Genomic DNA, 18,648 nt, shown 5'->3' with positions numbered 1-18,648 from the left:
AGAGGAAAATGTATCCAGTGCTCTGACAGACTGTTACAACAATGATGATCAAAAAGTATAAGGAGCGCAAAGGCATTTGTGAGTTCATATGGCTGGATTAAAAATCATGTTTAAGTGACTTAATAGCTGTGAAAACTTCCCTGTTGTGTGGGAATGAACAAGGACAGGCACTTTACTAGTATCTGAATCATGCATCTCAGCTCTAGAATCAATTGTTCTGGAACATCCCAACTAAGTCACTATTATTCAACTGCAGGAACTTTAAACACTCAGTAATCTTATGATGCATCAAGGTTTTACAATTAAAATGATGGTAACACACAGAGATGTTCAAAATCCCCCAAACCAAAATCTCCCCCACTCTGTAAAAATAAACCTCCCAACGTTTTTCAGCAGAATCTCTGCGGCTGTAGCTCTGCGGCACTGTCAGTTGCCTGGGGGTTAATTCTGGCAGGGCAGGGTGATGGTCAACTGCCTGTGGAGAAAGCAGCCACAGGGGGGCTATTTCCCATTTTTCACTCTCAGGTCTCGATAGAACAGTTAAGCCATCAGGTGTACCAAATTCGAGATAAAAGTAAGTTCCTCTTTCAGCTCAGTGGAAATGAGAAGTAACTCCATTTCACTGCGAGCTTCTTTACTATTCAATCCAGACCGCACTGGCTGGGAGAGGTGCTCTGAATCCTTAGTCTAATCACATTTCTTCCTTCTGCTGAGAAGGGAGGGTCCATCCTGACTTTTTAGGATGCACATTAGAACTCTGTGTTTATTTGTGTGTGGGTGAATCTTCTGTGAGCAGCGCTATGCGCAAGCCAGGGGAGGACAGTGATGGGGTCAGGACATGATCCCCCAAAACATGGCACCTGGCATTTGAGGAAGCCACAGAATCAGGAAGGTCTCTCTGACCTTCTCCCGCCCTTCTCCTCCCAGACAGGCCATAAAACCCTCATTCCAGGGGTGCCGTCCCTCTACCCAGAGGAAGGGAAGCTCCTTATCTCTGAAGATACAGGGACAAAGAAAAGAATCTGAACAAACGAGCCTGCAAACAAGCCCCTACCCGGCCCCACCCTGGTCTATTGCCGTTGGTCACATCCCTTTGTCCAATCACACTTCTGCCTGCCTGTCCACTCCACCAAACTTAGTATGGAAATACACAGGCTTCCCTGCTTCTTTGGGTCGCTTGAGGCTTTTCTCTTGTTAAGCTGTCTTTTGTTATAAGGGCCTCAGCCATGAGTCTTGCAGTGGGTTAGAAAAAGATGTTACCACGGTGGCTCACGCCTGTAATCCCAGCACTTTGGGAGGCCGAGGTGGGTGGATCAGGAGGTCAGATCGAGACCATCCTGGCTAACACGGTGAAACCCCATCTCTACTAAAAATACAAAAATTAGCTGGGTGTGGTGGCACGTGCCAGTAGTCCCAGCTACTCGGGAGGCTGAGGCAGAAGAATCACTTGAACCCGGGAGGTGGAGGTTGCAGTGAGCTAAGATCATGCCACTGCATTCCAGCCTGGCAACAGAGCAAGACTCTGTCTTAAAAAAAAAAAAGAAAGAAAGAAAAAGAAAAAGATTTCTCCCCTATGACAAGATAAGGTTCAGGTCGACATGGTCAGTTTGATGACCTACTATGTGGGATCTACTCCAAGTGAGGGGACTTGCTACACCTGAGTCTCTGCATACTCTCTCCCCACACCAGTTATACTGGAAGCTCTGAAGCCACTGCTCCCCAGGTGACCCTGTAACAGCTGTGCTCAGACTCAGGTGTACCTTGGACCAGCCAACTGCACCACAGATGGAGCAGGGGATGCAGGCAGCCCATGAAGGAGGCCCATTCTCTTTCACCCCCTCCCTTGAACTCAGCCCTGCCGCTCTAGGGCCCCCAGAAGTGCCAGGCTCCAGGTTTAAAAATGTCAGGGGCTCTCGGACCTCAGGAGGGGACAAGTTTAAAACCAAAGACCATCTTCACACCATCTGCAATTAACTAATCTGCATTGGAGACCTTAACAGAGAGAAGCCACGGAGCTAGTTCCATCATTTATCTGCCAAGGGATATCCCCATTAGCATGGGGCTCCTGGCTCAGGGCAAACCTCCCAAACCCACAGAAAGGGCTCAGCCCAAATCATCACCATTCAGCATCTCCGTCATCCAGCACTGCCTCCCGCTGCCTCGCATCCTTACAGCCTGCAAGAGAGCCAACCACATGCTTTGTTTCACTTTATTGGATACACCGGGTGTGGGATTTACAAATAGGACCAACAATGCGTGCGGGGCACAGACGGCTGCCTGTGGGTCTGTGTGTAACAGGGGCTCTAAAATGAATGGACCTCATGTGCAGGTGGTACAGAGACAAGCAAACCAAGACCAACTGGATCCCAACGTGGGTAACATAAACAGTTAAATTACTAAAGTCATTATCTTAAGACCAAAATACTTCAATGGAAATGGCATATTAAAAACATATAAATTACATTTAAGGTCTGTACATGATTCTTAACAAAAATAACAATACCGTGTTCTGTACAATATTGCTTCCTCTGAACATTCCAAACCCAAGAAACACTTTCCCTTGAATTTCCAAAAAGTGGGCAAAATACACATGCAGTATAATTAAAACCATTTCACCAAATACAAAGCTGTCAGTTTCTTTGAAGGCACACATTTTGTTTTATCTCAGGAACTCCCATTTCAGGAGCCCCTTGTCTTCCAACCCCAACAGGCAGCAGAGGGCAGCCTCCGTTCCAGCAAATCTTTGGCTGCTAAAGGGAGAATATTCTCGGCAGGGAGGCAGCAGAAATGGAGCCCCTTCATCCTCAAACCAACAGACCAGATCGGTTGTCAGGAACCTCAAGACCTTAGGTGCCTCCTTGCTGCCTTTTGCAGGCCCTTATTCCCAGCGTTTTAAAATATTCACTCCATGTATGACACGGAGTGAAGCTGCCACCTATTTTCTTGAAAGGCATTTGCTGCTCACTACTAGTCTACCACCAGAATCAATGTAGATAGCCCAGGGGATGACCATGTGTCCTGCTCCCCAGGATGCCGTGCTGCCAGGCCCCCTGCCTGGCTCGGGTGCTCCTAGGCAGGGCAGCTCTCTGTGTCAGAGGACAGAGAGGAGCAGGGCTCCACCTCACCCAGTCTGCAAACAAGCCCACTGGCCGGCGGGCTCTTGTGATTGCTGGGTATGGTGTCTTCTCAAAGGCGACTGAGGTACCTGTGGGGTCTCGGCAGGGCTTCCATCCCCGAACCCCGGGCCCTGGTGCCACTCAAGCTTCCAGCTGGACTTGGGCCTCGTCCACCTGCAGAGTGTCACAGTCCCCCAGCAGCTCAGTCTCTGGGACAGAGCCTTCCTCCTCCTCCTCTGCTTCCTGCACGGGGCTCTGGGCCCCGTCTTCTGGGGCGTTGTGTGTGTCATCGGTGCCCTCTGAGAGCAGGGCTGCCCTGTCTGCCACGGATGTGTTGGAAGGGGCCGTGGTGACATAGCCTGTGCTGGTGGAGCCACTGCCACTGTGGTGTGAGCTGGGCTTGGGGACCATCTGAGGAGGCACCTGCTGTGGGGCCATCTGCATTGGGATCTGCACAGGGTAGAAGTTGGGCAGGTAGGCCCCATAGGCCGGCACCGGCTGGTAGCCGTTGACGGGGATGTAGAGCTGCGGCGGGGGCACCAGGGGTCTGATCTGGCCCTTCATGGGGATGAACTGGGGCTGTGGGAAGGGCGGGGCCTTCTGCTTGGGCCCCACGTAGCGGGCGTTGCTCACATTGCTCACTGGGCTGGTGCTCAGGGAGCTGGTCTGCGTGGTGTTGCTGGCCCCCGAGGTCTGCGCCGAGCTGTTGTAGTTGGAAAGGTTGCCCCAGGCTCGGAGCCGGCTGTGGATGTCCTTGAAGCGGGGCCGCCGGCTGGGGAACTCGTTCCAGCACTCGATCATGAGGGCGTACACCCAGGCAGGACAGTCATCGGGGCAAGGCAGCACCTGCCGGTTCCGGATCATCTCCACCACGTCCTGGTTGGAGTACCCGCAGTAGGGCTGCAGGCCATAGCTAAAGACCTCCCACAGGACCACACCGTAGGACCAGATGTCCGAGTCAATGGAGAACTTGCCGTACATGATGGCCTCCGGGGCCATCCAGCGGATGGGCAGCAGCGAGTTCCCCAGCAGCTTGTAGTAATCGGCGGCATACACCTCTCGGAAGAGGCCCAAGTCTGAGATCTTCACGTTCAGCTTGTCGTACACTAGCACGTTGCGGGTGGCCAGATCCTTGTGAACCACGTGGTGGCTGGATAGGTACTCCATCCCCGCCGCGATCTGTGCCACGAGGTGCACAAAGTCGGGGGGCTCCAGGGCGGACTTCACCGTGCGGTCATCATCGGTGCTGCCCACGTCCGAATGCGGCGAGCGCATGACCAGGAATTCGTGGAGGTCGCCGTGCGAACAGTAGCTGAAGATCATGCTCAGGGGCTGGTCCTTGGTCACCATGCCCAGCAGGCAGACGATGTTGGGGTGTTGCAGCCGTGCTCGCAGCATAGCCTCGTGCCGGAACTCCTCCCGCAGGGGCCCCTCTGCTTTGTCCTTCAGCGTTTTGATGGCCACAGCCTGGGTCTGCTCCCCCGGGGCAGGGCCGAACAGGTGGCCTTTGTAGACTTTCCCAAACCGGTCCTCTCCCAGCTCCTCCATGAACCTCACCGCAGACAGGCTGATCTCTTTGAGTTTGGCCTGTCAAGAAGAAAAGCCCCACGTGAAACATCACTGTCACCACAGTCCTGGAGGAAGGTGCAGAGCAGCCGGGAGGAGTGGAGTCCCTGTGCAGCCACGAATAGGGGGGCCTTGCAGAAGACCCGCTGGTTTTGCCCACCCAGCCTTGGCCTGCCCACCCACAGCTCGCTGGTTAACCTTAAATACGGCTCTGATGCCAAGGTTGCTTCCCGTCTGCAATCTTCCACAGATCCCAACCAGGCTACAAATAAGGTCCCTCCAAAATCCAGCTGGGACACACTGCCGACTTCCTTCCCACTTGTGCATGTGTGGACACACACACACCCTACAGCCAGGCCCAGGCACCAGCTGCCCCAGGGCTGCCCCGGACATACCCTGCCAGGTCCCCTCCAACCCCCATGTGTGCCGACACATCATGTGAGATGCGATGTCTTTTTCTCATGGACCCCACAGAGACATTTTTGTCTTGGCAATTTTGTTACTTATAAGAGTCCAGGCCAGTTGTTCTACAGAGGTTCCCTCAATGGGCCTGTCCATGGGCCTCTTGACTAGGGTCTCCGTTAAACATGTTCCTGGAAAGAGTATCCCACAAGTGACAGGAGCCCTGAGAACCCTGCATCTCTCTCGGCCTCTATGACACCAGCTCTTCCTGTGTGGCCAGCCCTCATCCTCCCCGGAGGTTCCTGGGCCTCCGTGCAAGCCCCGGGGCTCTGTGCCCTCCTCGCTGGCCAGCCCCTGCCCATAGCAAACCCTCACCAACTCTGGGGCTGAACAGCCAAGTGCATCAGCTCCCTCCTGGCCACCTTGAAGAGCCCCTGCAAAGCTGGCTGAGAATGATGTTACCTACGGCTTGCAATGAGTGTAAACGCCCTTTTACAACACACCCTGGAGAGGCTGCAGCACATGTTCTCATCTGTTGTATTTCAGTGCCCTACCCCCATCTAAGGCTGCTCTGGGATGAGGGGTGGCCTTTTAGTGGTAGCCTGTCCGCCTACTCCCATTTAAGAGCTATTCTTCTATCCTTCCCTGTAAACAAAACAAAGCAAAAACCAACCCAACCCAAAAGTGTCAAGAAAAATTATGGGGGGCATTGGAGCCCTCTTGTTCTTGTGTGTCTTCTGGGCAGAGCTGAGGCACCTGGACAGTGAGGACACTCGTTGGGGCCCACAGGGGCAGCATGGTCCAGGCAGAGGGAGGCCCATGGACTCTGGGCAGTGAATTCCCAACACGCCTGCCATTTATTTTCTAAAGCACACATGTCCTGATCTAGTTTACAGGAAAAAAAAATGGCAAAATGAAGCAGAGTTTAAAATAATTATGTGTTATGTATCAAGTAAATTAAGACATTTAATGTTGGGGGAAACAACCCCTGAGGATTAAACCTGGAAGAGCCACCCGGGTAGAAAATGTAAGCACGGAGACCTGTTTGTGCTGGTTAATGAGGGGCATTTCCATGTCTTGGCTGGGCGAGGCCATCAGCTGTCGCCGCTGCGGTGTGGACGCAGATGCCTTCTGCTTATTCCGGCACATGCAAACCAAGAAGAAAAGGCAAGCGATGACCAGTGGAATTGCGATGCTGGGGACCAAGATGTACAGAATCCCCATCTTGCTGCTGTCTCGGGGACCTGTGAACAATAAGGCTTTCGTGATTTTTCAGAAAACATCCCTTTTCAACTCTAAGTTCTCTACCAACCCACTCTCCACCTCCAGCCAAAATATTCATGTGCACATGTGTCATCACCTAAGTTACACAACGGGGTAAAAGGGCACACCACACCTTAAAAAACGTGATGCACCAAAAAATGCACACCCGGCTGCATCCTGGGGAAACAAAACCCAAAACTGCCCAACCTGGAAACAAGCGGGAATACGCAGCGTAAAAAGTAAATGAATTCTAATGATCTTAATATTAATAACGACCACATCCGCTTTCTGTTCCTGATGTTTGAATACCATTGGAGATAGGTGCTCTGCCCAATTTCACTTTTATCAAGGTCTCCCCAGCTACTGACAAGTTCATGAAATTCACTGGAGACCCTTGTCCAAGGTGCGTGAAACTTGGTACTCGGATTAGACACGATCCTTTTCCTCATTCAACATTTTAATGTTTTCTTCACATTTTTATCTAATGATGACAGATTCTTTTAGGATAATAACTAAACATGCACTACATTTAAAAGAGCACCAGTAGTCCATGCTCTTGACCCAATACAATATGCAACAGGAGCACAAGAATTCTTGGAAAGCACGGTGTACCAAGAGTCAAGGCCACCAGCTACCTTCCCTGCATTTTTCTTTAATCACAGGGAAAAGTAACTCTTTGTCTCCCTCTACAGGATTTACAGAAAGGTACAGGGGGCACACCAGGCAGGCTGAGGTGACCTCAGAGTTTGAGCAGGCCTCCCGGCAGGGCTGGCTCCTCCCAGGCTGCGTGGCCCCCAAGCACCCCACACGTCAAAGCAATTGAATGTAAGACAAAGTGGTGCCGTTTCCGGACGCTGACCCTAAGCCTGGTGGAAGGTGAGTTCTCTAGAGAGCCACTTTCCCACATCCCCGGAAAACCACGGTCTTCTGTTTTCTCCTTAACCTTGCAAATAACTATATCAGACTTAGAGGGCCCCATGGCCAGGGGGCAAAGCGCTTCTCATCTGGAAGCAAACAAGTGATTTCTGGTCAGTGTGAGGCCTAAAAGAGCTAACTCGGTTCTAAAAGTGAACATGCTATTGCCATCTTAGGAAAAAAGCACCTTGTCCCAAACCCAGCCTTGCCCCACCCCTGCTCCCCCAAATAAGATGAAATCAAGTAAAACCACAAACAAAACTTTCTTCTGGCCCCACCTAGCAGCTTCCCCTCTGAAAGGGTTCCGAGGCAGGTGTCCCAGAAATCTTCAGGGCACTGGGGATGCCGATTCATTCTTTCTTACTAGGGTTTGGTTCATTTTTCATTATTAAGGTTAGCAGGAGAGTCCAGGCCACTCTTACGCCAAGACCAGAGGTGTGAGCTCACACTGACACCATCACCTGCTTTTATTATCTACTTAACATTACCGACATGACTCGTGCTTACTGGGAAAAACTGTAGTATTACAGAAATGTGGCCTTTCAAAAGATAATATTTCTAACAGTCCTCTTCCCAAAGGCTATAAATGGCTAAGTTTCGTGTTCTCCTAACTTTATGTATATTTTAGGTTGAACCACATGGCACAACCGATATTCAACTATTCTGACATATAGACACAGTAGTTTTATATGGTTTTCTTAATTCGAATGTTGAACGAACTTTATTTTATTTATTTTTGAGACAGAGTGCTTATTTATTTATTTTTGAGACGGAGTCTTGCTCTGTCTCCTAGGCTGGAGGGCAGTGGTGGGATCTCAGTTCACTGCAACCTCTGCCCCCCGGGTTCAAGTGATTCTCCTGCCTCAGCCTCCCAACTAGCTGGGATTACAGGCGCCCACCACCATGCCTGGCTAATTTTTGTATGTTTAGCAGAGACAGGGTTTTGCACTGTTGGCCAGCCTGGTCTTGAACTCCTGACCTCAGGTGATCCGCCTGCCTTGGCCTCCCAAAGTGCTGGGATTACAGGCGTGAGCCACCACACCCGGCCTAAATGAACTTGATTTTAAATAGAATCGTGTCATCCATATTTTCCTGCTCCTGGTTTTTTGGTAGAATAAAATCTCTTGGACAGCAGCTCATGTTGGAGCAGATAGACGTGTGTGTTCTCCCACAGCTGCATGCCACTCCACAGCACAGGCGTCTCCAACTGCCCCAGCCAGCCCTACTGATAAACAGTCTGTTTTGTGTTTAGCTCTCACAAGTGATTCTGCAATAAATATCCTTCCATTTATGCCCTGTAAGTACAAACCTGCAATACAAGATTCTAAGAATTGACTGGTCCAAAATCATACATTTTTTTCATGTTTTATTTTTAATTACAAAAGTAATTCCCACTCACTGTAAAAAAAAAAAAAGTCTTATATTTGAACACTTTTATAGGTCTGGGGAAATCACTACTAAAAGTTTGATATTCGTCTTTCCAAAACCTCGTAAAAGTCAGGAGCCTGTGTGTGCTCACACACAAACTCCCACTCATTTTCTTTTTGCCAGAACCAAAACAATGAGCAAAAAAGCACCTCTAACACAGCTCTGTCCTTCAACCTGCTTTTGTTCCTTACAGGGCACAGGGCCATCCTTCGTTGCAGGAAACCTTTAAGGTCTGGAGTGCTCCAGAGTGCCTAGACCGCACTTTGAATGACTGATAATTTCACTCTTAAAATTTGTTCTCCCATAATGAACACATTCTTGAAGATTTGTGTCTGATCTGCTGAGCCAGAGGCAATGCCAAATCTGGAGCTGCTGAATCACACATCAGGAAGGTCATTAGTGCCAGTGTTTACTTCCTGCACTTCGGGGTAGAGACACGTGGGCCTGCGCCCCAGGAGGAGATCTCCAGGTGCATGGTGAGCCCAGCCTTGCTTCACCAGCTGCTCTCTATCCGCGGGTGCCCACTCGTTCACCAATTGCTGCTTCCAGCTCCCAGCCCAGCCTCGGTTATCCTGCTGCCTGGAACTGGTGAACCGGGCATGACTAAGACAGAGATGAGAACTGTCGAAGCTGTCAACCATCAACTACGTGCGCTTCCATATTCATGACATTACAGACACACTTGCAAGGAATGAGGACAAGCAATGAATTCTATTTTCGCCTCACTCCACCAAACCTAAGTGTAAAATCTGAGAAGCAGTGAAAAGCTCAAAAGCTGGTGGGTGGAAGGGAAATATTTTTACGAATATTAGGAAATACTGAGCAGCAATAATGGTGTTTTTTCTTGTTTTTTGTTTTTGAGAAAAGGTCTTGTTTTGTTGCCCAGACTGGAGTGTAGTGGCACCATCATGGCTCACTGCAGCCTTGAACTACTGGGCTCAAGCAACTCTCCCACCTCCACCACCCAAGTAGGCGTGCCGCCACGCCTGGGCAATTTTTGTATTTTTTGTAGAGACAGGTTTTTGCCATGTTGCTCAGGCTGGCTTCAAACTCCTGGGTTCAAGAGATCCACCCGTCTTGGCCTCCCAAAGTACTGGGATTACAGGTTGTGAGCCACCACACTCGGAGATAATGTTAATGGAGAAACAAAATGTCAAAGTGAATATCCCAGGACCATCCATACCTGGGAAAAGGGCTGATGGAAGGCGGTGGGCCAAAATGCAAACAAGTCACTACTGGGTGGTAACATTAGAGGTGATCTGCACATTACTCTTCAGACTTTTCTGTATTTTAAAATGTCTTGTAATGGTCACGTTACTTTCATATCAACCAATAACTTGCGTTATTTATTTATTTATTTATTTATTTATTTATTTATTTTTGAGACAGGGTCTCACTCTGTTGCCCATGCTGGAGTGCAGTGTCACAATCTTGGCTCACTGCAACCTCCACTTTCTGGGCTCAAGTGATTCTCCTGCCTCAGTCTCTTGAGTAGCTGGGATTATAGGCATGTGCCACCGCACCCGGCTAATTTTTGTATTTTTATGGGGTTTCACCATGTTGACCAGGCTGGTCTTGAACTCCTGACCTCAAGTGATCTGCCCACCTCGGCCTCCCAAAGTGCTGGGATTACAGGCATCAGCCACTGCGCTTGGCCCAACAGCTTTATTTAAAATGGTCACTGTGGTAAGATCAGGGGTCTCTGGACACCACTGTACAGAGGCACACCCCAACCCAGGTCAGGACAGAACACCCTCATCACAAGGTTCACTCAACAATCAACACATTAAAAAAAGAGAGAGAGAATACATACTACACGAGGGTACGTCACACAGTTCCATGCGTACGTTTTTATTCTGCGTAAAGCACCAGGGGCCCTCCATCTGGCCTCCGGGGTTCCGGCAGTAGGCGTGCCCCCCTCCAAGCTCAGGGAAGTCTGTGCTGGACAGGTGGTGGCTGTGGGGGTGCTGCAGGGCCCACGGCTGGCACTGGTGGCCTGACTTGGTGGTGCTTGCCGTTCCTCTGTAATCCATGCCTGAGCCGTTATAGCACTGATGGTCTGAACAAGGAAAACACGTTAGGAAAACCTCCGGGGTACAACAAAACCATTCTGCCTACACATGCCCAAACTAGAATTTCCGAAAGATCCAAGGATTTTACATAACTTACCAGAAAAGAGGCATTAAAAGTAAAGGCTTAATGAAGTCCCAAGCCCACAAATTAAATGCAGGGCACATCAGGGACATATATGGGGAAGGAAACTTGTCTGAAGTTATTCCACAGCCCCAAAACCATCTCTTGGGACCCACGAGGCACATGCACACCACCACCCCACCAGAATGGGGATGTCTCCCCAGCCTCAGGATCAACTTGCTCTAGGAAGAAAGCCAACTGTGCAGGCAAGAAGGGCCTGGCCCCTCCATCTCAGGACACCCTGCTCAGCCATGGGTGAGAACAGTGCAGTCCACACCACCTCCATGGAGGAACCCTGGGGTTGGGGTGTGCATTTGGTGAACATTTCTATAGTGTTTACCATGTGTGGGGCACTGCTCTAAACCCTCCTGGCTGGGGCACGGTGGATAACAAGGCGGGTGGATCACTTGAGGTCAGGAGTTCAAGACCAGCCTGGCCAACATGGTGATACTCCGTCTCTGCTAAAAATACAAAAATTAGCCAGGTGTGGTAACGCACGCCTGTAATCCCAGCTACTCAGGAGGCTGAGGCAGGGGAATGGCTTGAACTTGAGAGGTGGAGGTTGCAGTGAGCTGAGATTATGCCACTGCACTCCAGCCTGGGTGACAGAGTGAGACTCTGTCTCAAAAAAACAAAACAAACAAAAAAACCACCTTCCTAAATATTGCCTCATTTGACCTTCATTTCAGCCCCACAGGTCAGTACTGGTGTCATCCCCACGGAATATAAGGATATGAGAGCTCAGCAACTTGCCCAGAGTCACAATGAGGGTCTGAATGCAGGCAACGGGCCCAGGGACCAGGCCCTGGCTGTCCTGGTAAGGAGTCCTGGCCATTCCTGGACCCCCAGATTAGCCAACGATGCTAAATACAGCCCTGGAGCTGTGGCGGAGGTGGCCCGTTCCCTGGGTCTCACTCCTCAGGGAGGCAACAACCCGTATGGATGCAGTGATGTCAGCTAATGGTTTTCCCCGGGGACATAAGCAGCGCTCCCTGTCCTGTGTCTGCCATCCTGACTGGCCATGGCCACCCTGCTGGGGCTCACAACTTGGGGTTTACTAAGCCTCTAGAGGGCAGGGGCTGCTCTGCTGCCAGCAAGAGGGGCAGTAGGGAGCATGCTCTTCCTCCTGTGCAGACCCCAAACAGGCCACACCCAGGCCCCGGGCTCAGAACTGTCCCCCTCCCCCACGCTCATCTCTTAGGCCCCATGATGCAGGGACCTGTAGAAAGGTGCAGGGTGCTTCCCTGTATTTCCTTCCCTAGTGATGCCTGATCATCACAGGTTCTTCTCAGGTGCCCCCCCTAGGCCAGTCCTGCAGCCTCACATTCTCCGTGATGGCTCACGGAGCCATCTCCGTGGGCCTCACATTCGTCCAAGGCTAAGGATCCTACAGGTGTCTGGGGACTGATCCTCCAGGTTTCAGGAGGTTGGGGCAGGAGTTGAGAGTCTGCATTTTCCCCTGGCGCCCGAGTGCGTGCTGACCGTCCGGCAAGTTAGGAAGCTGGCCCTGTCTCCTCTCATGCCCGCAACAGCCATTTCCACAGGAAGTGAGATCACTCCCATTTCAGAGAAGGGAAATCCCAGGTTCAAGCAGGTGGAGGGACTTCACCTGAGTCCCACAGCTGGACACAGTGCAAGCCCAGATGCGAGCCTGGGGCTGAATGGCTCCAAAACCCCTGATCCGAGGCCCCGCCTGCTGCCCTGCTGGAATGGAGGCCTAGGCTGTGGGGCCCTCGGCTGCTAACCGGGTTCTGCGGGGCCCGGACAGATGCGGCTCCCTGGACTTCACCGGCACCCCCATACACATTTCAAGGGCCCTACACTCCCTGCGCCCGCCGGTCCCGCCCCGGGCCCTCGGGCACTCACAGCGGCCCAGCCTCTCGGCTGGGATGCCAATGCGCATGCAGTTGGCAGCATCGGGGCTCTCGGGCATGGGCAGCGCCTCACACTTGGGCAGCTGAAGCCGCATGAGGATGAGCGGGTTGGAGCGGGCGATGGTGTACTCCTGGCGGCACAGGTCGCTCTCCAGCACCTCGCACTCGTCGCGGCACAGCTCACGCGGCTTGGGTGCCCGGGAGCGCGCGTCGCACAGAGGAAACACGAAGTGGCAGAAGGATGGGATGGCGAACTGTGAGCACTGGTCCGACAGGTGCGTAGAGGTGCCGATCATGGTGAAGGCCGCTGCAGAGCCCGCGAGACTCGCGTTAGCTGTGGACCCACCTCGCGCCCCTGACATTCATCCAGTCCCCACCCCCAGCCTGGCATCCCAGATTGCCCACTCAGCCCCCTGATGCCCCGCCCCGCCCCAGACTCCCCAACCCCGAGACCCGCACACCACCCTGGAGAGGCTCCCCACCAGCAGGCCAGCCTCCCCATCACCTGCTCTGATTTGCAGCAGACACAGAAAAGTCCCTGGTCCCAGGGCCTCACTTAGAAACATCAGAAGCAGAACAAGAAAGAAGGAAAACTCGGCCCCCTAGCTCACTCCGCTAGGTGCTTCTTTCAGGACAAGAGGGTTCAGACTTCAGATGCAAAAGCAGATCCTAAGGACCCGCTATGTGTGGAGAGCGCAGGCCAAGAGGTGCAGTACCGAGCCCCAGGCTTCCCAATGTCCCAGATCTGTCTGGGGAGAAGGCTGTCCCGGAAGAGGGAGTCAGCTCAGCTCTGTGAACTGCAGCTGGAGGAGGCAGTTGGTAAAATGCGGAAAGCCAAGAGGGTGGGAGCAGCAAAGTGCGAGGAGAGCCGCGTTACAACTCTGGAAGGTTCTGTGATAAGGGGGAGCAGAAAAACCCGAAGATCCAGAGCCCCCTTTGGTAGGGCGGTTTGTTTTTTAAGGGCAAGATGTCAGAGGATACAGTTTGGTGGTAAGAAGATGGGGTGATTTCGGGAACAAAGTGGGGGTGTTGGGGAGAGATCTGCTGCACCTGGGGTGCATGGCTGGACACTGGTAAGGGCGAAGAAGCTGGCCAAGGCAGGACTCTAAGGAATGCATCAGCCTGCCCTGGGCTCACTACCCCACTTTCACTTGTGAAAGGCTGGCTTACAACAATTGAGCTTGGGGACAGTGGAGGCAGACAGGCCCCTTTGCCTGCACACCCAGCAGAGGCTGTGTCCTCCAGCGTGGGAGAAAACCCAGAAGCTGGCATTCAGTCCCTGAGGAGCCCTAGCTCCACCCATGAATGCAGTTCAATCCCATCATTACAGATTTGGCGATTATTTGGTGATTATACAGAGGGCTGTCAAGAATGCTGGCCTTGACCTCCAGGCAAGGAAGGCGTGTACGTGCCGTGCCAGGTTTGGCCAGCAGGTGGCAGTGCCGCTGTCAGTCATTCCCTGGGGAACCCACCCAGGAACGGGATGGGCAGCTGTGTGGGAACAGCCTTGTGCGTGATCACTTGTGGTATCACTCACGCCTTTCCGGGCCTGTTTCTATACCTGAAGAGTGATTTGAGACCCCACACTGGGGAATGAGAGTGCACACAGAGCCTATACTGGGGAATGAGAGTGCACAGAGAGCCTATAAAGTGGCCCTCAGCATGAATGGGCCCAGGGGTCTGGTAAAAGACAGCGTCAGTGGGCGGGAGCAGCCACACTGTCCTGATTGTATACAGGCACTACTGTGCTCATCACATCACCTTCCCTCCTCCGGGTTCCTGTGGCCGATATTTAAATGGAGGAACAGAGAGGGCAAGCAGTTACAGTACAGGATATCTTGGATTTGGAGGAAGAACTGAGGCTTCAACCCTGTTCAATCTCATCATTACAGATTTGGGATTATATGGACAGCTGTCAAAAATGTAGGTAGGCCTTGACCTCCAGGCAGGGAAAGATTGTCTAAGAATGCCAAAGCTGTCACTTCTCTTGGGCTAATCCACTGATACGATGTCTCTGCTGATCTTTATAGGATTTCTCTTTTTCCTTCTCCTCACCCTGAGAATGTACTGCTTATTTCTGAAAGTGCAATTCTAGGCACAAAGAGATCTAACAACTCACATCCTGTTATCTGTCCACACCCTGAATGTCACACAACACTTTCCAACACAATACTGCACACAACGCAGTCATTACTATGCTTATTTCAAAACCACAAGTCTGTTGAGAGCAACTTCAAATTTACTGTTTTCGAAAAGCCACCCACCTAGCAAATCTTCTTTCTCAACTCTTCTCTAAAAGCTGCTATAAAACCAGGCTGCTTGGATGCAAGCTGATTCCTTAAACAACTCCTGAAGAGATAACTGAGGGACAATCTTGTGCCCTGGATCAGTGCTTGCCAATTAGTGGGGTGTCTAATTAATTCTGAGAGTCTGCAGCTAGCATTTTAAAAGATGATAAGAACTAAGAACAGACTAGAGGATGTCAGAATGCATGGTTCCTACTAAGGGCTCTAACTTTTTTTTGTTTTTCTGAGACAGAGTCTCGCTCTGTCACTGGGACTGGAGTGCAGTGGCGTGATCTGCAACTTCCACCTCTTGGGTTTAAGTGCTTCTTCTGCCTCAGCCTCCCGAGTAGCTGGGATTACAGGCACCCTCCACCACGCTCAGCTAATTTTTTGTGTTTTTAGTAGAGATGGGGTTTCACCATGTTGGTCAGGCTGGTCTTGAACTCCTGACCTCATGATTTGCCCGCCTCAGCCTCCCAAAGTGCTAGGATTACAGGCGTGAACCACCGCGCCCAGCCACTTTTTTCTTTAATGAAATAAAACCGAAGAGAAAAATTCAAGTGCACCGCTTTTACGAAGGGTGAAAGTTATTCCCTATAACCTATGTCAGTTGTGTGAAATACATGTATGTGTATACTAAGTCATGGCGTAAAGTAGATTCTCTATTTTCCACTGTGTGTTTCGGTAAAAACCTTTGAGAAGTCCTACTTTAATGGCAAAGAAAGCTTTTGCAGTGAGAGGTAGCCGTATTTTCAAAACCATCTCCCGCTGGCACAGGATGGCATCTCCAGGTTCCTCTCTGTCTCATCATGGCTCTTTCACTTTGCACAGGACCTCCTGACCCTGTCCTCAGAGGTCTCTGTACCAGCACATGGGCCAGGCAGTCTCTTCTGTGACCGTGAATGTGATGTTCGACTCTCTAGTTTGAGGGTGACCTGAACTTAGAAGGGCTTGTCAGTGACATGAGGTGACTTTCTGCCTTGGATCCTCATTGTCACCCCTTACCAGGTCAGTGCCCTGTATCCCCTTTGCCCCACCACACTCTCCTAGGAGTGCAGGCATCAGAGATCACCCACTGATTCTAATCTGCAGCAGAGCCTCCTGCTCCCATGGAGAGGATCCAACTAAACTGAGATGCTGGGGCACCTGCCATCTGCACAGGATGTGTCTTGCTCCTAATGGGGTCTGGAGAGAAGATGTGTATGTGTTTGTGGGGAGAGTAGAGACAGCAGGAGGAGGGCTCTGTAGGACTATTGTCTAATTAATTTTCTTGCTTTCCAAGGCCTTTCCCCAAGAAGGACCCCGGACCTCATCAATGTGTTCGAGTTGTATGCTGGGAAATGGGACAGCCAATCAGAGAAGTTAAGTCCTAATGAGACCAAGGATGAGCAGCTGCAGTTCCTAATTGACCTGCAACTTTCTCAGACCCTGAACCAGGTATCCAAAGACGTGGCTTTGTTCCCTGGAAACCCAGGACTGACAAAGTGTGTGTTCACCGCAGCATCCCTACCACTGATGACCCGCGACTCTTTCCCCCAAACAGCTGCAATCAGGCCTGGGTGCCTTTGGACCAAACGTGGCTCAGAGAGGATAGAAGAGTCAGGAAGTACAGAATGAGAAGTCAAGCAGAGTGAGTGTGGGGGTGCTGAGGCTATCTGTGCCAGTGTGGCAGGCCCGGGGCAGGAGGCCCTGGCGATGCAGTGAGGACAGTGCTTTGGACCCAAACAGTTTGGCTGAGTTAAAAGTGCAGAAGTATATTCCAAGCAACCCACACTTGCTAATTTAAACATACAGGCCAGGAACATTTTTAGGGCAAATCATATTAGCAATTGCAACTACGTCTAAAAAAGATCTCTGGTTTCTACCACAAATGAGATGAAGAGGCACCCACTGACCATGCCATTAACTAATGAAACACAGTGGGCACCATCTGTGCGACAGGTGGCTGTGTGCATGCTTATCATCCTGTGAGAAAGGTCTGCAGCTCCTACCTGTGATTCGGTTTTCAATCTCCCCCTGCATCTGGAGCGAGTCCACATAAATGGTCCGGTTGCCAATGAAGCGTGCACAGGCAATTCCCCGGTAAGGCTGGCAGAACCCATCCTCGTGGTAATCATCCCTGGTAAAAAACATACAAAGTCTGTTAGAGCTCTGGGAGGTGCCAGATCCCGCCAATGACTTCTTTTATGATCCAGCATCTTGTGATCCAGCAGTTTTGTTACTTAGTATTTATCCAAATAAGTAAAACACATAAGTCACACAAAAACCTGTACATAAATGTTTATGGCAGCTTTATTCATAATTGTCAAAACTTGGAAGCAACAAGATGTCTTTCTGTAGGTGAATGGATAAACAAACTGTGGTACATCCAGACACTGGTATTATTTAGTGCTAAAAAAAAAAAAGAGCTATCAAGCCACAAAAAGACAGAGAGGAAACTTAAATGCATATTACTAGGTGAAATAAGCCAATCTGAAGGCTACATACTGTATGATTCCAATCATATGACATTCTAGAAAGTGCAAAACCATGGACAGCAAAACTATAGAGACTGATTATGGAGAAATGTCAGTGGATGCCAGCGGTTATGAGGGAGGGAGGGATGGATTCCAAGAGACACACTGGGGTTTTAGGGCAGTGAAATATTCTGTATGATACTGTAATGGTGAGCACATGTCACTATACATTGGGCAAAACCCATAGAAGGTAAAACATAAAGAATAAGCCCTAATGTAAACTACTGATTTTAGTTAATAATAATGTATCAATATTGGCTCAGTGGCAATAAATGTGTCATATGAATGCAAGACATTAAAATAAGGGAAACTATGAGAAGGAGGGCGGGAAGACTGGATTTTCTGTTCAATTTTTCTGTAAACCTAAAACTGTTCTAAAAAATGCCTATTAATTTCAAAAAATTCCACATCTTTAAGGGAGTATGGAACAAGAATGGGAGGACTGGTTAAGGGTGAGGATGGTTCTTGAGATGAAGGGTACACGGGGATGGGTACGTGTTTGTGTATACGTGCACACACCCAGAATATCAGGCACGTGTTTCACCTTACCCTTGAACTATTTAATACATCAGGGACATTATGGCAATGCCCCTGCAAACTTCCCTTGTTTGCAAACAAGGCTTTTATGATAACGATGACAATCCAGAAGGTAAACAGCAGAAATATTTGAAAAAGAGAAAAGCAATACACAAATGTATTCTCTACTATGTTCAAAGGTGATGGTCGGGACTCCAAGAAGTCCAAGCCTCAAAGAACTCACAGAATGACATACATGCATGCCTACTCTACACAGAAGTGCGACCTGGCTGCTGCTGCATGGACAGCACAGACTGCATGTCACAGGCGCAGGTGGTCAGAAGAGGGAGAAACACGGGCAGGCTGTTCTCCCTCCTGCTCCTCCCGGTCCCCACAGGGACAGCCTGCATGGATGGGAAGATGGTGTAATCCCTTCCCAGGTCCCCAGGTTGGAGTTTGTGCTAAATTATTTTCTGCAGAAACTGTTGGTCTGGCTTCAGCCAATGAAAGCCGTCATGGTAAGTATCCTGGAGGATTTTAAAGTGGTGCTCAGGACCCTCCAAAGGTCCAGTGA

The 18,648-nt window shown here is 50.5% G+C and overlaps 1 protein-coding gene across 6 annotated transcripts in view; it reads right to left on the bottom strand.

The window, feature by feature from the left end:
• Positions 1-2,195: 2,195 nt before the first annotated feature.
• ROR2 (receptor tyrosine kinase like orphan receptor 2) overlaps positions 2,196-18,648 on the bottom strand; it is a 222,325-nt gene continuing 205,872 nt past the window's right edge. For 5 of the 6 annotated variants that reach the window (XM_063650261.1, XM_054502657.2, XM_063650262.1 and 2 more), the window contains 5 exons: positions 17,034-17,161; positions 12,750-13,064; positions 10,504-10,749; positions 6,126-6,328; positions 2,196-4,703 (listed from right to left, as the gene is read on the bottom strand). In XM_063650261.1, the coding sequence (XP_063506331.1) occupies positions 3,258-4,703; positions 6,126-6,328; positions 10,504-10,749; positions 12,750-13,064; positions 17,034-17,161 (2,338 nt within the window). In that variant the 3' untranslated portion in view covers positions 2,196-3,257. The remainder of the gene's footprint in view (positions 4,704-6,125; positions 6,329-10,503; positions 10,750-12,749; positions 13,065-17,033; positions 17,162-18,648) is intronic. The other variant, XR_008504724.2, reaches the window with a different exon arrangement.

The sequence above is a fragment of the Pongo pygmaeus genome, chromosome 13 (genome assembly GCF_028885625.2).
Source record: "Pongo pygmaeus isolate AG05252 chromosome 13, NHGRI_mPonPyg2-v2.0_pri, whole genome shotgun sequence".
NCBI lineage: Eukaryota > Metazoa > Chordata > Mammalia > Primates > Hominidae > Pongo > Pongo pygmaeus.
This window is presented reverse-complemented; position numbering and strand designations above follow the sequence as displayed.